This window comes from Chroicocephalus ridibundus, chromosome 22, assembly GCF_963924245.1.
Source record: "Chroicocephalus ridibundus chromosome 22, bChrRid1.1, whole genome shotgun sequence".
Lineage (NCBI taxonomy): Eukaryota > Metazoa > Chordata > Aves > Charadriiformes > Laridae > Chroicocephalus > Chroicocephalus ridibundus.
Window position 1 is genome coordinate 5,033,016 of NC_086305.1, and position 20,753 is coordinate 5,053,768.

The window sequence follows — 20,753 nt, forward strand, 5'->3', positions numbered from 1 at the left end:
TGGTTCAGCCGAGCTTTGTGGGGACGAAGCTGCACCCGCAGCCTCCTTGTGCCACTCGGCAAATGCCTCTGTGACTGTCGCCTGTGCTGCGCTGCCTGGAGTGACGCAGAGACAGGAACAAGGACCTGGAGGGTGCGAGGGAAGGTCATGCAGCATCCCTCGGTGGCACGCTCCCCTGCCCAGCCCTCCCTCAAATCCTGCTCTCGGGTCTTTTAGTCTCCTCATTGGGAAACAAGCAGCTCTGGGTCCCCCTCGGAGGGGGCTGTACCTTCCCTGGGTGCGTGACACTGGGAGGAGACGGTACCCACCGCTGCATGCTCCCAGAAAAGGCCGGGATTCTGCACAACATCCCATGACGAGATGCTGGGTCTCTTTGTGCTCTGCAGGACCCCAGGGACTGGGTTAGTTCATCCCCTCCTGGCACTGGGGAGGATTTGGCACTACCGAGGACACCCCGGTAGGAACAGAGGCCTCTCGCTCCCGCTACGTGAACAGCGTGTGGCGTGGGGGAGCCGGGACAACTGCCGTGAGCTGGAGGCCAGAGATCCCTCCTGGCCTGTGTCCTGTTCATTAAACAGATTGCTCTCTGTTAGCGAGGCACCTCTGGCTGCAAGGTCGCGTGAGACCATCTGCTGTGTAACTTGTGGCAGGGACCGATGCTGGGGGCGTGAAGGCAACTTCTGAAAACGTAAACCTTTTATTTCATTTCAGAGCGCAGCTGAACAACCCTGTTCATCGACACGCATCGTCCTAACGCCTCCTCTTGACCCAACGCCACGGGAAAGGGCCTCCTCAGCCCTATCTGTAGGAATTTGCCGTGTGTTTAGGCAGGAAGGTGAAGTTGGTAGGTACGGCTCCCAGCAGCAGCTCACTAGAAGAAAGAAAAGAACAAAAACAAAGCAAAAAATAAACAAAGGAGAGGTTTGTGTCCAGTACAATAGAGCCACCGGTACCCTGTTGTATGGCCCTGTGGCTCTACAGCGAAGGTGATGGCAGTCAGATGTGTCAAACCAAGCCTCTACCCTCCCGAAAATTTAGGGCTGCTGCACAAAACCGCCTCCGGTGCTGAGCTTTAACCTGCCCCTGTCATGATATAATGACAGCCTGCGGAGGCATAATTTAGCCCTGACCTGAAGACGTCTGCTTTAAGGTTAAAAAGTCCTCCCAGCTAAACTTTATCCAACAGCAGCAATGAAAAAATGAACTTGTCTGGTATTAATTTGGGTTCCTCTCATTAAGGAAGCCATGCAGGATCCCAGCCCGGAGGGTCCATCCTTGCTTTATCCACTGCAAGGTTTAATTGGTTTCATGGCACCGGATCCCAACAAGGATTTAAAATGATCCGGTTGCTAACAGACCTGGTTGCTTTAACCCTGAACCCCAGCACTGGAGGGACGCAGCCTCCCGACAAGGGCAATGCCCCTGTTGCTGGGCAGTCACCCAGAATCGGTGCCAAAAGGGGTTCTGAAGTTTGGTGACCTGAAGACCAGCCTCACCCCTGGCAATGCCATGCCGAGAGTCAGCAGGAGCCACTGAAAAGCTCCTCCCCACCTCTCGCCGTGCCTGTGCAGAGCCAAAACCCTGCCAGTGCCAGAAAGCATTAAGGGCAGATCCTAAAATGATGGAAGCCAGTTCCATTGGGATCAGATCTGTCCTTGCTTAAGACTTCAGCTATTTCACCCTCTGGAACACACGTTGTATTTTCAGTGCAGAGCCATTTTCTTTACAGTCAAGGAGGCTTAACTTATTTCCTGGAGGCTGCTTCAACACAGCATCACGACAACTTTCCGTAAGACATGTCGGAGAGAGAGTAGCCCAGCAGGGCACAGAACGGCACAGCAGGAGCCTGGATCTACAGCCCAAAAGCAGAAATGGAGTGTGCTCAGAGAACCCTGCTCCTGGTTAGCGTCTCCTTCAAACGAGAGTTAAGGAATAAACCTAAATTGCTTTGAAATGTTGAGTTCTTACGGCTATAAATGGCTGTTACCTGGCACTGTAAAGACCACAGGTTACAAAGCTTCGTGCAGCCTAATGCGGGCAGGTTCCGCTGGAAAAACGACATTTAAGAATCCGGATCCCACTCGATGTACTGGTAACGTGGTTTCAGGCAGCTGTTGCCAGCACTGACCAAAGGGATGAGGATTGGCAAAACCAGGGAAGGCCGTAGCCATGCTCTATTTCTGCTAGTCTCTGTTTCCGTGAGACGGGAAATAGCAGCTGGCTGCTCCAGCTCTCCTTTTAGCTGCCTCTGAGCTTGCAAAGTCATTTCAAGCCAGTGCCTGAGGACTCGTAGGTGGGGAGAAAAACAGTTCCCTGCACTGTGTTGTGTGAACTCAGAAATCGGGTAATGAAAAATGGGGAAAACGCTCAGCTCTCCTAACCTGGGGATGGGCACCGCTTCCTGCTTGGCATCTGCACGGGCCCGGCAGGGTGGGACTGTGTGGGCAGAGCCCGGAGGGACGTGATGCTGAAAGCCTGAGGCATCCCAGCGCTGCGCTCTCCTCTGTTGCTCCCTACGACTGTCCTGGGATGAAGAGCGTGTCATGAGAGAGGTCAGCTCGTCTCGCTTTGCAGCGGGCACGGGACGACCTGCTGAAGCAGATACAGGGACCGAGCCAGCTCTTTGTGGCAGCTTCAAGCTCAGTTAAAACCTCGAAGTGAAGCCCTGGTTAACCCTCGCTGCTTCCTCACAACCTCTCTAACCGATGGGAAAGCGTCATCACCCTCTCTCTGGAGGCTGCACACAGGCACAGGGACTTTGTGGGGCTCTGCGACGTCCCTTCCTAGCAATTTAAATGAAATTCTGTGCTTTATTACCTTATTCTAATCCAGTCGTCCACGTTTTGGCTCGCCATCAGTGTCTCCAGATAGTCTCTCCCCACGTAGTAAGGCGGCCGCTCGTTAATTTTCTGAGGTAGGTGTTCTAATAAGCCAACTGGAATATACCTGCAATGGAACGCAACGGCGCTGTGTGCTATTGTTCAAGTGACACAGGCTTGCTGGGGTAAAGCTCCTCTCGGCTCCTCTCACCTGCACAGGAACGAGAGCCATTCCAGCAGGAACTTCCTGGTCTTCTCCACTCCCTGAGTATCCGACCCCCAGTGCTCAAGGCCATAGTTGGTGAAGTCTTTGAGGATATCAAATCTCTCGCTGGAGGAGATATCCCAGTGCCTCTGCTCCTTAATTTCAGTGAAAAGCCACGGTTTGATGAATGCCCCCCTGGAGACAAAAAGAAACGTGCTTTGTTATTCCCGTGACTGATGCTTCTGAAGACGCCAACTCATTTAAGAGCCTTCCAGCACTTATTTGCCAGCCAACGCTGCTCTAATTTCCTTTTCCAATTTCAATAGGAAGCTGCTGTTAGTTCCCCCAGACGCAAACTGATTTTACCAAGTTTTAAAGAGTAGTTTCGCAAGGAGGAAACTTCTCGTGCGTTGGGTTTGTTTAGGTCTTTTTTTAAATTCCTTTTTTCCTCTTGCACCAATAGAGCTCAGAAGCAAAGGGGAAACACAGGCACTTGCCTTGCAATCATAATTCCCGACACACCCATCTGCATGGCCCGATCAGCATCTTCGTAAGACAAAATATCACCGTTTCCTGTCCGGAAGGAAGGGAGAAGGCAGAGGTCAAAGCGCTACACGAGGACAAGTCACAATGAGTTAATCCAGGCATGGGATAAAACTCAAAATGGACACAGGGTCCAAAGGCCAGAGTGTCCAAAGAGGCTCCGGGGCTCACGTTTGGAGGCTCCCAGGGATGTTTCGGATTAATGTTCCCTTACGAGGAAAAGGAGAGGTTTCTCCTCTCTTCTGCTCCACTCCCAACTCCTACCCGGCAGGTTCAGCTGGGGCTGTCAGTGCCGCGGTGCCCAAGGGAGAAAGCACCCGCTAAAAACCAAGGGGTTTGTGTCCTGCCTGTCCCTTCCCTCCTGCTCCGCTCAGTGCTGTCCCGCCTGGCCCCCAGCACACGGGCAGAGCTGGGCTGCGCAAGAGCTGCTGGTAATTCACTCCATCGTACCACCACCAGCAATACGGAAGCTCCAACCTTTCCCCCAGGTTCAATGTCCGTGGGAGCCTGGTTTTTAATTTTTTAAAGTTTTTTCGAATCCAAGATGCAGCACTTTCAGTCCACGTGAGCAAACAACATAAACACCTACCAAAAAGGGGCATGGGGCTTGCGATTTTCGCACATTCTGCTATGGAGTCCCAGTCAGCACCCCTCGTGTACCGCTGCTCCCTGCATCGGCCGTGAAGCTGGAGAAGAAAGTCACAGCGAGACCTCAGCGAACGCCCCGGAGGAGGCAGGGCAGAAGGGGAGCACCGGAGGAACGTGCTCCAGCAAAGGCAACACCACCAGGTAAAGGATCCCTTTGGATGTACTTTCATCTGTCAGCGGGCCCACCGTTTTCACGGAGAAAGCCTCCTCACCAGTGGTGGGACTCTGCAAGGCGTCTGGTTTGGGATCTTCCCCCTGCTCCGGTAGCGCAGGACATTCAGGAACCTCTCCCAGCCCCTCCTGGGCTGTTGTGCAGTTGGACACCTCTTGCTCCTCTGTGGAACGCTCCGTGGCTTTGCCTCCCTTCCCACCATCCCCGTGGGGCTTGCCCAGACCACGGAGGTACTCGTCAGCCTTCCTGAAGCTAAACTTCCTCTTGCGCAGCTGGTGCTGGAGCTCCTTGGAAAGGTTGTTCCTCACCAGCGACTTCCCCTCCCACTGCTTGGCCAGGTCCGTGTTGACGATGTTCTGGTAGCCATCCCCGAGGTGGGCCTGGGCAAAGCGGCAAGTGATGCCGTAAATGCACTTGCCGAAGGTTTCGAAGAGCACACAGCTGCGCCCCAGGTCAGCCGGCTTCGCGGCCATGTACTCGCCGATGTCGTGAAGGAAGCGGCACCGTGGGCCAAAGTAGCACTTCTCCACACACCCCTTGAAACAATAAAGAGGAGGTTAAAACCTCTGCCCTCCGCTCGCCTGCCCGGGCACGGCTGTGCCCTCCAGCACAAGCGAGATGAGCCTGTGTCTGCCCCGGCCCAGAGAGGAGCCAGAACTACTCCAAGCACCCACCACTCCCCGGGTCATGTTGGGTGCCCCACAAAACGCTCCCAGGAAGCCGACTGCTGTAACGTGCCGCAGAAGGACAGTCACATACCCACTTGAGGGGACATTTTAGCACTACCGCTTGAGGGAAGCTGACACTTTACTTGTCCCGCTCAGCTCATGCGGCATGTAGCAGGGCCCGTGCACCCTACCTGCGTTACCGACGGGCACAGCCTGCTCTGCTCGTAGTGCTTGGGCTTCATACACGGCCTGCTCTTGTTCTGCCCCCGGGCCCGCTTCCGCTCCGCGGGCTCCTTCTCCGCTGCTCCCACATCCTCTCGGCTTTCCCCGTCCTGACCGAGGTCCTCTGACTTCACCCGTTTGGCGGGGGGCTCGCTCTGGCAGCTGCCGACCTCCTCCTCCTCCTTGACCTTCTCTTCCTCCTCCTCCTCCTCCTCACCCCCGCCGCTGGGCTCGCCCCGGGCCCGCAGGTAGGCATGGAACTGCTCCTTGGAGGTGAGGAACCTGCGGAGACACCGCACCCCTGTCACCCCAGCCATGGGGGCAGCAGGGTGACAGGGAGATGGGGGACAGGGGGCTGCTGGGGGGACAGCGGGGCCGGGCATGTACCGGGGGGGTAATGGAGAGGCTTGGCATGTACCGGGAGGGGGTTATGGGGGGGCCATACATGTACCCGGGGGGTTATGGGGGGTCTGGGCACGTGCCGGCGGGTTATGGAGTGGCCTGGCACGGACCGGGGACGCTATGGAGGGGCCGGGGCCGCCCTGGGCCCACACTCACCGGGCGCGGACCGGCGCCACCCCGGACGCCGCCGCCGCCATGCTGCCGCACGCGGGGATGACGCCGGGGGCCGGGCGGGCCACGTGACGGGGGCGCGTGTGCGGGGCGGGTAGAAAAGGCCCGGCGGCGGCCAGGGCGCCTCAGAGCGGCGGCGGGGCCGGGGTTTGTGTGTGGCCGGGCCGGGGGCGGCGGCCGGGCGGGCTGTGTGAGGGGTCGCAGCGCCGCTGAGGTCAGTGTCCGTCCGGCTGCGGGAGGCTCTGAGCGCTCTGCGGGGGAGCAGGGCCTGTGGGCTGGGGGCGGCCCTCAGGAAGGGCCTGGCCGTGGGGGCAGGACCCCCGGGGGAGGGGCTGTCCGTGTGGGGAGGGGCGGCGCGGCCGGTGTGTGGGCCTTGCACCGGGGAGAGGTGTCGTCCCGTTTTGGGGCACCTCCTGGGTGCTGACCTGTGAGGCGTTGGGGATGAGCAGCAGCTGCTGTGCCGGGGGAGCAGGGCTCATCCTGGCTCGAGGGACAGAACACCCCCCCTAGAGGCCCCCATCTGGTGACCTCTGAGGGGTTCTGGGCTTTGGGGCTTTGGCTCTTCTGCCTCCTGCTGGCTGTCAGCTGGAGAAGGTGGAGCTCTCCGCAGAGATGCGGGGCACTTGGTGTGGGCTTTTTTTTAAGCAGTAAATGCAAGGCCTGGTTGCTCAGGGCTCAGCCGTCTCCCGTTGCACAGAGGTGTAAATCTGCTTGAAGCTGTCCCGTGGGCAGAATTCTGTTGTGGCTGCTCCGGCAACAGGGTTTTCCACATTACCCTTTGGAAGCGTTTTCAAGCTCAGCCCAGCAGAGGTGTGAGAGGGCTTTGTGTTTCGGCTGCTGGTGCCCCATGGGAGGAACTGGTTTTTTGTCCTCCTTTGGTGCAGGCCGTTGTGCCTTCTTCCTGCTGTGGGCAGGCTGCAGGATGGGTGGAGGAGCCGTGGGACAAAGCCCCCCGGTCTCTGGCATGGGCTGTAGCCAACACAAAACTCACTGCAGATGTTTGGTGCTGCCACACGTTCCTGGTGGGTGTATGAAGGAGGCTGTGCTGCTAATGCAGCGAGCAAGGGCTGGTGCTCATGAGAGTGGCCAGAGTGCAAAGTCTGTCCTTGTGTTTGGTGTGTGGGTGGGAGTTCAGTCTGAAAGACAAAGTGAGGTGACAAGTGTGGGGTGCTTGGTGTGAGATGGCACTCTCTGACCTCTCTTTCCTCCCCTCTAGCTGCCACAACTTCCCCATGCGTTTGGGACCCTGGTTGCAGCCTCTCCAGCTCCATAGTCATAGAATCGGGTCATAGCGAGGTTGGAAGCGTGTGCAGGGGAGCGAGGAGCTGTGAATCCTGCGTTGTGGCTGCTGGAGCTGGATGGCTTTCATGGGCGAGTATAGTGCTTGGGTCGCCAGAGCTGTCACTTCAACATCCTTCAGCAGCACTAAAGCAGCTTTGAAGAAAACCACTACCCAAGAACTCGCTGGGAAAGGCCAAGTCAGGAGAAAAGGAAAGGCTGATTGCAGGGAAGTGTGATTGATATATATATATATATATATATATATATATACAGGGAGAAGTAAGTCAGAAAAGGTTCAGCTGCTTGAACGTCCAATTTAAACAAGGCACAGGTATGAATGAAAATCCCCCTTCAGCGGGGCTGTGGCACCTGGTGGGGGCTGATTCCCACTGCCCTCCGCGCTCCCTCCCCTCCCAGACAGGCACGGAGCGGGGCTGGAGAAACAACTTTTAATGGAAAAACACCAGAGAAACAGTCCTAACAAAGCCACTCTAAGCACTCCTCCCCTAAACACATCCCTCCCCCCACCCACCCCCAAATACAGTACCCTCTCCTCAAATGTCCCACCCGCCCATAAACACATCCCCCCCCCCCCCATCCCTCAAAATCTACTACCACCCCTCAAATGCATCCCCCTCACCCAAACACACCACCCCCCCAGATACAGTCCCTTCCCTTAAATCTGCCCCGCTTCCCCTAAATACAACCTACCCTCCGCCCCCCATCATCTCTGTCTCCTCACTGAGGGGGGTATCTTCCCCCCGGCCACCCTTGGGCTGCCCGCCAGAGCCCTGCGTTTGCTGGGTGGCAGCAACAGTGAGCTCGTCCCCTGCTTCTTTGCCATGGTGGGCTGGGCTGGTGGCAGCGACAGTGAGCTCATCCCCCGCTTCGTTCCCTGCTTCTCTGCCGTGGTGGGCTGGGCTGGTGGTGGCGACAGTGAGCTCATCCCCTGCTTCATTCCCTGCTTCTCTGCCATGGCGGGCTGGGCTGGTGGCAGCGACAGTGAGCTCATCCCCTGCTTCATTCCCTGCTTGTCTGCCATGGTGGGCTGGGTCGGCAGCAGCTCCATCCCTGTGTCGCCCAATGGTTCCTGGGACTCTGTCCCGTAGAGGAAGTCTTCCAGGATGCTGATGGCCTCCATGGTCTCCTCCATGCTGTAGTCAGGCATCAGCAGCTCCTCGGGCAGCGAGAGGGAGGTGATGTCCCAGATTGGGGCAGCTTCGCCGGTGCCACTGGGGTCACAGTCGAAGAGCCTCAGGGCCTCCTCGAGAGGCACCTGGTGGGGCACTGCAAGGTGGCTGGGCATGTCACAGAGGGTGGCAGCCTCGCCGGTGCCACTGGGGTTGCAGTCAAAGAGCCTCAGGGCCTCCTCGAGAGGCACCTGGTGGGGCACTGCAAGGTGGCTGGGCATGTCACAGAGGGTGGCAGCCTCGCTGGTGCCACCGGGGTCGCAGTCGAAGAGCCTCAGGGCCTCCTCAACAGGCACCTCCTGGGGCACTGCAGGGTGGCTGGCCGTGTCACAGAGGGTGGCAGCTGCGCCGGTGCCACCAGGGTCGCAGTCAAAGAGCCTCAGGGCCTCCTCAAGAGGCACCTCCTGGGGCACTGCAAGGTGGCTGGCTGCGCCCCCGACGACTTGGCTGTGGGGGACAGCAGAGGGGCTGGTGGGGACATCGCTCTCAGAGGAGTTGTCGCTCTTGGAGGGCTTGTCTCTGCTCCAGGAGATGTCACTCTCTGGGGAGATGATGTTGCACTCTGAGATGTCCTGCTCTGAGGAAGTGTCACTTTTTGGGGAGAAGTCGCGCTGCGGGGAGATGTGGTGATCTGAGGAGCTGTCGCTCGTCGGAGAGATGTTGCACTTTGGGGAGCTGTTGCTTTTTGGGGAGCTGATGGTGCTCGAGGAGATGTCGCTGCCCAAGGGTGTCTGCGCGGGGGAGGCCCTGCTGGAGCTGTTGGTCTCTGAGGACCATTCCTTGGTGTTCTCGAAGACAGGGATGGAGGTTGGCAACTCAGTGGGTGCTGGGGCCACTGCTCTCCCCTCTCTGCCGGTGTCACCGAGGTCCCCAGGTGTGGTGATGGTGGTGTCAGGGTCCTGGGCAACCTCCACCACGTCCGGGGAGGAACCAAAGAGCCTGAGGGCCTCTTGGAGGAGCATGTCCTCGGTGACTTCAGTGTTGTCAGCCGGGTCGCCAGGAGCTTCGTTGTGGGAGGCAGCAGCAGGGCTGGGGGGGACGTGGGTGCCCGTAGGAATGCTGCTGGCAGGGGGTGCCCCCGTGGTGGTGGCCGTGCCAGAGATATTGGTGCCTACAGGCTGTCCCTTGAGGTGCTGGCGTCCGGGGATGGAAGTGGGCAGCAGCGGGGGGGCTGCAGGCACCGCTGTGCCCTGGTGGCCGTCAGCAGGGACCTGTGCCAGTTGGGGTGGTGGTGGTTGTCCCTGAGGAGTGCCAGGGGCTGCCCAGGCCGGGAGGGTCCCCCAGCCCCCGGCGCCCCACAGGGCAGCGCCTGGCGGAGCAGCGGTGCTGTGGCTGAGGGTGGCGGTGGCCGGCGCAGGCACGTTGGTGACGGTCCAGTTGATGTTGAAGCTGCATGGGGCCCTGTGCAGCCCTGTGTGGGTGGGAGGGAGCTGTGCTGGGCCGGGGGCACCCTCCAGGGCACCCTCTGAGCCACCCCCATGGCCATCAGGGTGCTGATGGTGTCAGGGTGGCAGAGGGGACAGGGGTGCCATACCTGGTGGTGGGGCCTGTGGGGCCGCCCGCACTGGGGGTGCCCAGGCTGCAGGGAATGGCTGCTGCTGCCCGGGCAGAGGGAACAGGGTGGCTGCGCCTGGAAGAGAGACAGGAGCCATGGCCAGCAGTCACCTCCTGCGCTCTTGGCCCCTAGGGGTGGCCCCAATTATTGGGAATATTCTCTGGAAATGGGATTCATTGGGCAGGTGAGGGCAGGGACACTCAGCCAGGCTTGCTGAGCCCCTGTGCCAGAACTGCCAGGGGGGGAACAGGAAAGATGGGAAGGTGAAGGTGACCATGGAGAGGGGAGGGGGAGGCTGAAGGTCACCAGGGTTCTTGGACACAAAGGTGCTGGGGTGGCAGAGGGGACAGGGGTGCCATACCTGGTGGCGGGGCCTGTGGGGCCGCCCCCACTGGGGGTCCCCAGGCTGCAGGGAATGGCTGCTGCTGCCCGGGTGGTGGGAAGAGGGTGGCTGTGCCTGGAAGAGAGACAGGAGCCATGGTCACCTCCTGCGCTCTTGGCCCCGAGAGCGTCCCTGGGCTGCGGGTCAGGGTCGGTCCCTGCCTTGGGGGTAGAAGGTTTGCGGGAGCATTAAAGCCTGATGGCTCTGGGGCGCCGGGGGAGCACGGGGGCCGCGCAGTGGGAGCCACCGAGGTGGCAGCGCCATGGTCAGTCCCCTCAGTCTCTCCGCTGCTAAGGACTCTTTGGCGTCTCCAGGATGGAATGTTGGGGCTCCCTGTGCTCCGCCCCCTCCCAGTGGCCCCCCCAACCCCCCCCCCCCAGCTCCTGCTGGGGAGGGAAGGGGCTGGGCTGTGTGTGGGGGGTGGCAGGGCAGGGGTGGAGGGGTCGCACTGTACCCAAGGGAGAGGTTTGATGGTCCAGCCACAATGTGGTTGAGAGTCTCTGGGAGGAACGAGAGGGATGGAAAATAGAGGTGATGGTGTGGTGGGGGTCTGTGACCTATCGCCCAGCCGGGATGCCGGCGCCGAGGAGTTAATCTATAGGCGATGAGGAGACACCTCTGTGTCAGGAGCCCTTCTCCTTCTGGCAGATTTCATCTTCCCAGGCAGCATGTGGGAAGCCCCTGGTGCTGTGAGGAGCAGGGCTGGGCAGTTCCTGCAGTTTGTGGGAGATGGGAACTTCTTGTCAGCAGTGCTCGGGGGGCCATCAAGGAAAGATGCCCTCCGAGACCTGGTGGTTGTGAGCGGAGAAGGACTCGTGGGAGACGGGAAGGTCTTGGCTGCAGACATCATGAAATGGTTGAGTTTCAAATTGTCAGAAAAAGGGTGGGCAGAGTTGCTCCCCTGGATTTTGGGAGCTGAATGCCCCATTAGGAAGGTTGCTGGTGATCCCAAACTGGGAGGTGCTGTTGAGTCTGTTGAGGGCCAAGAGGCCTTGCAGAAGGCTCTAGATGGCTTGGAGCGTTGGGCAATCGTGACCAGCGTGAAATGGAACCAGTCCAAGTGCCGCGTTCTGCAGGTGGGAGGGAGGGAGTAACGGCGGCAGCAGTGGGAATGGGGAGGGGGCGTCTGGAGAGCAGCCCTGCAGAAAGGGGGGTGGGGGTGGTGAGCAGCTCAGGAGGAGCCAGCAGTGTCCCCTGGCACCAAGAGGGCAGCCGCATCGTGGGGGGCATCAAAGACAGTAGAAGCAGGCGGCCAAGGGAGGGGATTGTCCCGCTGTGTTCAGTGCTGGCGCGGCTTCACCTGGAGCACTGTGTGCGGTGCTGGGCCCCACCGTTGGAGAAGGGTGGGAAGGTCCTCGGATGGTGCAGAGGAGGGCAAGCAAGGTGGTGACAGGGCTGGAAGGCATGTCCTCTGAGGAGCGTCTGAGCGCTGGGGGTTGGTCTCCTCTGGAGAGCAGGAGGCTGAGGGGCGAGCTCGTGGCTCTGTGCAGCTTCCTGAGGAGGGGACGTGGAGAGGCAGGTGCTGAGCTCTTCTCCCGGGCATCCAGGGATAGGATGCGTGGAAATGGCTCAAAGCTGCACTGGGGGAGGTTCAGCCTGGACATTAGGAAGCGTTTATTTACCAAGAGGGTCGTCAAACCCTGGCACAGGCATCCTCGAGAGGTGGTTGATGCCCCAAGTGTCTCCATGTTTAAGAGGCACTCGGACAATGCCCTTAAGAACATGCTTTAACTTGTGGTCTGCCCTGAAGTGGTCAGGCAGCTGGACTACATGATCGTTGTAGGTCTCTTACAACTGGCATAGTCTATTACATTCTATGCTACAGCCTCAGGGAGCTGCTGTTGTCTGTGGCACATGCAAGTGCAGACATTGGCCTGGGTGTCGCTGGTGGCAGCGCAGACCCATGCGGGCGGACGGGGTGAAGAGGAGATGACGTTTCTCATCGCACTCGCCATTGTGCTGCTCGGGTGAAGGTCACCCTTTCGCTGGCGGGCGGAGGTTCTGCCTAAAAGCCTGGTGAAGAATAGTTGTGCTATTCATAGAGGAGTAAATTCAGGCAGAATGTCGTTCTCAAAGAAAGTACGTGATAAACAGGAAAAGAAAGCTCTGCCACTCAGTTTTCCTTCATGAACAATATCCCCGTTCCTTTCTCAAGCATTTTCTGCTCCATAGAATGATTTATTTCAATATTCCAATTGTGTTTGCTGAATTACTTTAGTGCTATCTTGCTTGGAGCAGGAGGATTTTTTTTATCTCACAGAAATACTGAGAAAAAGCCTATCAACAGAAAAATCAGTAAAATTGTTTTTACTCATATTTTATTTATAGTTTTGCTAGAAATAGAGGGCACAGAATCATTTAGGCTGGGAAAAAGCCTTTAAGATCAGAGTCCAAGTGTTAAGCTAACACTGCCAAGTCCACCACTAAATAATTTGTGGACTACCTACAAACTTACTGGAAGCATTTGGAAAAGCAGAACCTCCTGTACCTACGTTTTACCGAGTGGAAATGTGCTGTCTAGTGCTTTAAGGCAGCATTTTCCAAAAGTATATAATTTACTTGAGTATAAGATCCTCTGCAGGACAGGTTTTGGGGGCAGATTACACTGGGGTATGAAGGACACTGATTCCTTAGAACACTTTCACAGCAAGTTAATGAAAAGTCTTTTGATAAATGGTCTGCACATGTACTCCAAGCATGTTGAAATGCTGTTTGTTTCAAATTGAAATTAGGATGGCATTTTCAGTACTAATTCCTAAAGAGTTTCCTAAGGTAGGACAATTTTAATATGAGGTTGTCACTCTCGTCCCCTGAGCAATTCCACTGATGTGCCTTCTGGATTTTAAATTCAGAAGTATAGCCATTGCCACCTCTTGAGGTTGAGCGAGCTGGAGAATTTAGGATCAAATAACATCCTTGTTTGGATCGCAAAAGGCAGAGAGAGGCTTCTGTCCAAACTTCTCACCTTGGGAGCGCTCAACTGTTGTGTGAAACGGGCCGTAGTATCTTCACGTGCTAATTTGTTTTGAGCATGAAGCGAGAAATGCCGCGAAGCTGAGGCTGACATAAAACTGGTTCCATACCAGCACTTTAAAAATATCTGAAGTGCTGTTCAGCTCCCCTAATCGCCCCCGAGACCCTCACGCTCCTTGGGATGCCTGAACTGAGTTTCCAGGCCAGTGTTACCACTTAAACCAGCCACATGCAAAAGGAGGTTTGAGGCTGCAATTTGAGACTTCAAAACGAAATTTCAATTGCCTATGAAAAAGTGTGTTTTGGGGGAGTTTTGTGCCTATTTCTACTACAGTGAAGGTGACCGACATTTTAAAACAGGACTTCAAAAAAAGTGTTTTTAAATTGCTTTTTACTGAGTTTAAGAGATGATGTTACAAACAAGCCATTACATAAAGACTTAATATCTGCAGAAGCGCATAAGTAGAAGAGTCAGTTGTTTTCCCAACGCAGCTCAATTTGTTCCATTATAAAAATGCATTTTCAACTTATGTTTAAGCCAGTGGAATATAAAATAAGAAAATAAAAAAAAAAAATCCTGTCCATCACAGAGCTGTGAATAAGTTATCTTCATTTTTTTCAATTATATACAAAAGATACTTTCCAAAGGACAGTATAAGACGATTTTACACAAATAAACCCTCATTCCGACTTCTGTCTGAGTACTATTTACATCATTCTGTACAGGGGGCTTTGAGGTTTTCCGAGACCCTGAAAAGCAAGAAGGGAAAGTATGACTATCCAAGGGCGAGAGCGAGTTGTTTCCAGCAGCCAGTCCCTCGTGCTTCACCCCCACAGAAGCAGGGACGCATTTACCTATAAGCAATTTAACAGCTTGTTCTGAATATCTTCAAAGACTTGATTGTAGAGTTCATCTCTAGACTTCAGTCCATCTAAATAAACTGAAAGAAAGAGATGGAGGTTTCAGGCTGTAGGTTTCTGATCAGAACAAAATTTCTATAGATTACTTTTAAAGTATTTCATACTCTATTGACCCAAATAACGACTTGTTTTCCAACTGGAAAAACAGAACCATCCTGAAAAATGGCTACAAAATCTCTTACCCCATTATAAAGAGTCATTTTTCTTATTTTTCTTTTGCCCCTTGTAAGTGCTTATATGACACAGAGGGAAGAAGGTCTTAGCTATAAAACTACATATATTTATCTGGACAGAAAGTAGGCCAGGATTACAACTTAGTAATAAAAATAGCACCTTGCATCATTACAGTTGAAGTTTCCTTGAATTAAATCACTGACTTCCGTAAAATCCGAAGTACAATGCCAAAGGATTTGTATTTAGGGAGGCTTACCGACATCAACACCGCTGTCCTCCATTTCTTTCCTGTGTTTCAAGTACATGGGCCAGACGTGTCCATCAAAGAGACCCGGGGGGTCAGGAACAGTGTAGTTCCGCGTACTGCGAATACCAACGTGGAAAAGAACATCAGGACTACCGGGATCGCGCTGCCTCTGGCACGCTGCTAAAGCCTGAAGCTAATCTGACAACTGCTCAGTTGCATTTATGTAAAGTTGGCACAGTCTGATTTCTCATGGATGTTTCCCTGTGTTTTGCAACAGGTTCATTTAAGCACCCAAAGTGAATACAGAAGCTACGGGATGGAAGCAGAGCAAGCAGTGTCTGCAGGTTTACTGATGCTCACGAGGGAAGCACGCAACGACTCTGCTCCTTTTGGACCAATGAGCTGATCTCCACAGACCGCCCCAAAGGGGCCTGCCAGATCTAAAGTTTCAGAAAACGCCATGTGAAAGTTTCTTTCTCCGATTATATTAAAGTTTTCAACTGTAATTCCAATTAGTGACACTGTTATAGCCCATTAATAGCAACATAAAGGCACCCTGAAGGCTTGCCTCTAGTAGAGAGTCTTTATCAGAAGGAAGGATTAGACTTGCGTCAAGGAATCTTCTTACCTTCTCCTCCTTTTGCATTCATCGTATGGAACTGCCAGGTAGTAGCGAATGTCGAATAGGTCTATCAGTGGTCTAGGGTAGGGCAGAAAGAAACAATGTGTTTATTCATTTTTTATGACAGAGAAAAGTGTTAAATCACCCCAGTAAGTTGTAACAATGTCTCTGCCTCTCTTGTATTTGTGTCTATTGCAGACAACAGAAGTGCTTTCACTAAGACACAAGCTAAGCATGAAAGCTTCATTAGTAGCTATAAAACACAGAGAATGCTCTTTTCTGAAGGTCAGAATGACATGGCAGGTACTTTTCCCACCCAAATCCCAGCTACTAGTTACTGTGGAGGATCAAACACTGGGCTGGGAAGACCTGGAGTGCAAACCCTGGCTCTTTTTCTAGATGATTTCAAGTTCTGCTTGCAGTAGACCAAAGCTGCGATTCATCGGTCTGATATGAACTGAGTTATCAAACCGTCTGGCCTGTTCTGCTGGAGCAAACTGTCAAAATGTGCACAGGCCCACAGATTCGGTACAAGGCAACTCATCAGCTCACGTTCTTTTCCAGAAATACAGGCAGCTAGCTCTACTGCATTGCATTATTAGGCTAAGAAAATAAACCCAGAAAAATCCTTACAGCAAACCTAGTTTGAACATGGTGGGACTGACAGGCTTCTAAAAGACTGCTGAGGGTTGCATAAATGCTTATTATAGTATGAACTGAGCAAGCTCCAGGTCAGTGGATTAAATACTCCCTCTGGGGTAAGGAAAGGCTCCTGTTAACGAGACGGAGTGCTTCAGAGGTATTTGTAACCTTCAGGAGAGATCCCGAGAGTTACCTCCCTGGGGACAGGCCAAGAACACCCGGCAGCTTGCCAGCGCAGCCTCCAGTTGGCCATTCTCGGCATGGCTACCCCGAGACTGCCATTTTACATTTTCCATTCAGTTTGGAAAGCCGGAATGGTGCTGCTTGTCTTATGGCATAGCTTATAAACAACTCCTTTTTTGCTTAGTGTCATGAACAGCTTGTTCTCTTGAGAGTTTTGTAAACAAAACTATAGTTTGGAGCCAAGAATCTTTTGCTTGTCATGTTTATAGCATGCAATTTTGTGAAGTTTATGTATTTAGTTATTGGAAAATTTCTCTCCCCATCTTCCCGCCAAGTATTTGCCCCCACACACATAAAAAAAAATGCAAAAGTAGTTTGTCTTTGCACCAATGTACAATTAATTACTAAACTCAATTTAGTCAGTGTTAAACAAGCATGTGTATCACATGAGACAACTATTCCTAAATTCCAGGAGAGATTCCAAGTAGTGAATGCGGAACAGGTTATCTTCTTGTTTTCATCAACAACCTTTTCAGGTCAAGGTTTAGGCACCGTGGTGGGAGATCACGAGGGAAGCCTGCGCCTTCGCTGCTGGCTCAGTATTTACCACTTCTAGTCTAAAGCTCCCCATGCCCTAAATGAGAACTTCCTACGTTACCTTCAGAAAGTCACCTTGTGCACCTCACTTTTACCAGTACTTACTGGTAAATTTTGCATTTTACATGAGAAAAATTCCTGTGCGTGATACCTCAGACCAAGGCAGGAAGGGTGTATTAGTAAAAAAAGGAGGTTTTATCCCTGGCAGTAGTGATCTAGTGTTCTTCCCTGGCAAACCATTAGTAGTTCCCCAAACCTTACTTGTAATTATAAAGCAGGAAGCCTTCAATGACCAATATATGGATATCTTTGGAGGCTGGCTCTTTAGAGCCAGGCGTAACATTCACCCCATGGGAACGGGCAAACTTCACTGGGTTCTCAATCCAGGCACGCACAGTGCTCACCATTGCCTCCATATCCAAGGAGTCCAACACTAGTTAGAAGAAAGGGGGTGGGTGGGAAAAAGGTATACAATCAAATACCACGAATCACACAGGCTTGAGAGTATAATATAGAATGAACTTGTAAAATTGAAATTACATAAATTTACTATTAAATCTTTAATAATTAAAAATAAATACTTAGGAAAAAATATACATTACTGCATCCTATAGCGAACACTGCTCTTACCATCCCATTGTTTAAAGCCGTCTTCCCCGACTTCTATTTGATCTTGTGGCTGAAATATAGTGAGCAATAAAACATTGCTGCAAACTCAGCGTGATCAGTTACCTAAGATCCGACCACAACCTGGACACTACTGCAATACACAACAAAGCAAGTGTTCACTTAACAAAACAGTTACAGACCCTAAATTTAAGTTCCCGTCTTCCACCAACCCCAAGAACTTTGAGAAGTTTTCTTGGCTCAGTCAAGCCACTTTGGACAAAGAGTTAACAATTTGGTAGTGTTATTAGCCAAAATACTACAGGCCCCTGCTTATAAGTCAACATATAGCAACTTAAAATGCAAATGTGTTAAGTTACTGCTACAGTTTACATGTTTAAGAATAGCTATTTTAACTCTTAACAGCTCCAATAAAAATGCAGGTCAGCATGGCATGACTTTTGATCACTCAGTTATAGCTTTTACTTGCACTAGCATTTGTGAGCTGAACACACTAGTGAAGTTACACATCTTTATGGAAAATTCCTCCTCTACTTTAAGGGTTCATATCTGACCAAATTTGTGCATGAGTCTTCTGGCAAAGAAGTGTTTCCAAATGAGCGCCTCATTCTGTTTCGTATGGCATGTGCTGCTGCAGCGGCAGGACAGGCCGACCGTGTGGCTGCCAATGCTGGAGCACCTCGTGTGTCAAGGGACTCCGTAAAACCACTTCAAGTATGTTGCCACATTGCTGGGACTTCCACGTATGGTGGGGTCCGGCTATATTGTGATTCCTGTGACGTGGGAGCAGCCTACAGGGTTTAATATCGCAGTTCCGATAGGACCGCTTCCCGGCTGCAATCCCACGTCAGCACAGGTCTTCTGTACTCATCTTTAGCAATCTTTTAATTGGGTTTCTGACACAGAGCTGTCAAAGCTCCCCAATACAACTGTCTTTCTGCATTTAAAGCACTGTAGGGCTCCTTAAATGCTAAAGTATTATTTTCAAGCAACATTCTTACTTCAATGAAATAAGGAGGAAAATCCAATACGGCAAAAGTGGTTTGTGCAGAGCACACTAAGCAAGCTCTAACGTAGATCAGTAGTTTGACCTAAAGCTAAACCTGTTGTTAAAACTAAAGGAAGCTTTTGCTGCAAGTGTCCTGTGCTGGGCTGTGCCAAGCTCCACTTCTGCGGAAACTGGCAGAAACTGACATTTGTAAAGGTCAGTATTGCCTCACCTGCCCGAATTAACTATAAAAATTAAATATATATAAGTAGATAAATAAATCAGAAAATGTGCCACTCCTAAGATGTCAAAACTTACTTGGAGAGCATGCACAAGCATGTATAAATTATAGGGGGCCCTGCTACAGCTGCCACCGCGTACACAAGCAGCGGGTAATATTTTAAGCAAGGGGAGGAGCTCAGCTTACCTTGAAGAAGTCATCCTGATGGACCACGCAGCAGTTGGGCAGCGCCTTGATGATTCTGTTGGTCAAGGTGGTTTTGCCACCGTTGGTGACACTGTACGGAGAGACGAAACAGCCGCATTAAAACCCCCCTGAGGGGAACCGAGCCCCGGCAGCGCCCCGCGCCCAGCCCGTTTGAATTTCCCGCCTCGCCGGCGCCGCGGCCGCTGATTGGCTGCGCCCGCCCTCCGCCCCGCCCCTTCCCCGCCGGCAACTGGCTGTGCCGGGCCCGCGCGCGCGGGCCGAGCGGCGGCTCGCGCCGCTGATAACGGCTGCGCCGCTTCCCGCGCGCGCTCAAGGGGCCGCGCCGCCATCGCGGCTCCCCTCAGAGCCGCCTCCCCGCGAACCCGCCCGAGCCGGGGGCTGCTCAAGATGGAGGAGGCTGCGCTGCTCCAGCCGCCCAGGCCGCCCTCTTTCCCTCCCGGCGTCCTGTCAGCCAGCCCCCGCCGGGGTTCGGCGGCCGCCGGCTCCTCTCCCCGCTGGGGCCTGGCAGGGAGCTGGCAGCTTCCCAGGTGGATGCAAAACGCGCCCTTGCCGGCGTTCATTGCCCAAAACCACCTTTGCTCATCAGCTCAAGAAGGCGTCCCGTGAAAGTAAGGCTTGCGAAAAGTGCTTTTAAAAAACGCCTTAAATAGATTATGAATGAGGGAAGCTCATTCTATTTTCAGAGAATGATTCAGGCTTCCTTGTACCCGCAAAGCCTCTTTTAACATAAAAGGCTTGAGTAATCATCCTCTCCAAAGGAGAGAGCTGTCAAGTCTGAGCATGTTTGTTTCTAGTATTTTGTTCAAGGGCTATAGAAGTCTCACGCTCTCTTTAACCCTTCTTATAAATCCAGTCGGTTTTGCGAGCCCTGCCGCAGTCAGTGGGGACGTGCCGAGCACTGTCGCCCTCACACCCAGCCCCGCTTCCAAAGCCTGCTCGGCTGGAGAAAATAAAGCTTTTTATGCACACCCCACACGCCCCCATCTTACTGGACGCAGGATTTTTTTCCTCTTTGTTTTTCAGAGAAGCTTTTAAAAGTCTAACTTAATGTTGGAAACATCCCTTTTCGTAGTTGAGGCACGCCACTCCTTTCATCTGACTTACAAAGTGATTTGATTTTTTTTTTTTCCTATTTCAGCATACCTCCTGTTAACACTACAGAAGTTTGGTATGTGCCACCCTGCAGAGCTCTCCGTAGTAAGTAAAAGCAGCACGAATTAAGAGCCAGCAAGCCACATCTTTTTTGGAATCCTGTAATATTATTTTAAGGTCAGATATATAACCTCCTAGTCTTAGATGATCTCGCATACAATTAAACAGGAAGAAAAAGCAATATACAAATATATACACACAATATTAACAGGAACTTACCCTCCAATGCCTATGATGTATTTCATCTCTGTAGAGCTGCCTCCTTCGCAGGAATGTGGTGAGAAAAAGAGATTTTAGAAATGCTGAAATTACTTTCAGCAGAGCAAAACGACACCTGAGCCTTTTCCTTCTATTTCCCCCTGCTCTGCTCTACCTCACCTTACTATTTCATTGAGGGAAAAGGCGGGTTTGACTCTAATTTATAGGTCCCCTCTGCAGTGCCCTTCCCTCCCTCCCCGCCGTTTCCCCGCCCCGCCTGCTGATGGAAAAGCCCTGTGACTATCATGAGCCCGAGATGTCATATTTTTGGGCCGGGTTTAGCCAATCCTCCCCTCGGTGGACGGGGTCACAGCGCTGCACCTGTTTCTGCACCCCTCGCGGACCCCCGCGCCACTGGCTTCGCTATAAATAGCTTTTTGGCACGCTCTTCCTTTGCCTAAATTAGTAATGGGGTAGGTGGAAATGTCACCCCTTTTTGCAGTTCCTTTGGGAGGTCTGGGGAAGGCACAGAGGTGTGTGAGGTTATAATTATGTGTCTTTTTTTTTTTTTTTCCTTGAAGTCAGACAAGCTCCCTCTTTGCCTTCCTCTTCATTTTTCCAAATTCCTATTTGATTATTCGAAATCCATCCAGGAGTGCCATGAGAAGGAAATTTTTTTGTTTCTCTAAACTTATAGGGAAGGCAAGGGAACTAATTTTTTTT

General features: G+C 53.0%; 2 protein-coding genes and 1 long non-coding RNA gene across 3 annotated transcripts; 1 reads left to right on the forward strand and 2 right to left on the reverse strand.

Moving 5' to 3' along the window:
* Positions 1-678: 678 nt before the first annotated feature.
* LOC134526190 (tRNA-dihydrouridine(47) synthase [NAD(P)(+)]-like) lies at positions 679-5,891 on the reverse strand. Its single transcript, XM_063357802.1, is given in 8 exon segments — positions 679-871; positions 2,818-2,946; positions 3,031-3,219; positions 3,522-3,597; positions 4,157-4,277; positions 4,279-4,923; positions 5,247-5,559; positions 5,836-5,891. Coding segments are annotated over 8 exon segments (1,587 nt in total). The 5' UTR covers positions 5,877-5,891; the 3' UTR covers positions 679-798.
* Positions 5,892-5,935: 44 nt separating this feature from the next.
* Positions 5,936-15,085, forward strand: LOC134526282 (uncharacterized). The gene is made up of 3 exons (XR_010073929.1): positions 5,936-6,064; positions 7,067-7,462; positions 14,851-15,085. It is a non-coding gene; the product is annotated as an uncharacterized LOC134526282 (long non-coding RNA).
* Positions 13,606-20,238, reverse strand: NMRK2 (nicotinamide riboside kinase 2). The gene is made up of 8 exons (XM_063358015.1): positions 20,052-20,238; positions 18,660-18,750; positions 17,248-17,296; positions 16,879-17,050; positions 15,202-15,273; positions 14,583-14,689; positions 14,087-14,172; positions 13,606-13,981 (listed from the first exon to the last, which is right to left on the reverse strand). Exons 1-7 carry the CDS (start codon positions 20,075-20,077, stop codon positions 14,087-14,089), a joined length of 603 nt encoding a protein of 200 aa, XP_063214085.1. The 5' UTR covers positions 20,078-20,238; the 3' UTR covers positions 13,606-13,981.
* Between the last annotated feature and the right edge of the window lie 515 nt (positions 20,239-20,753).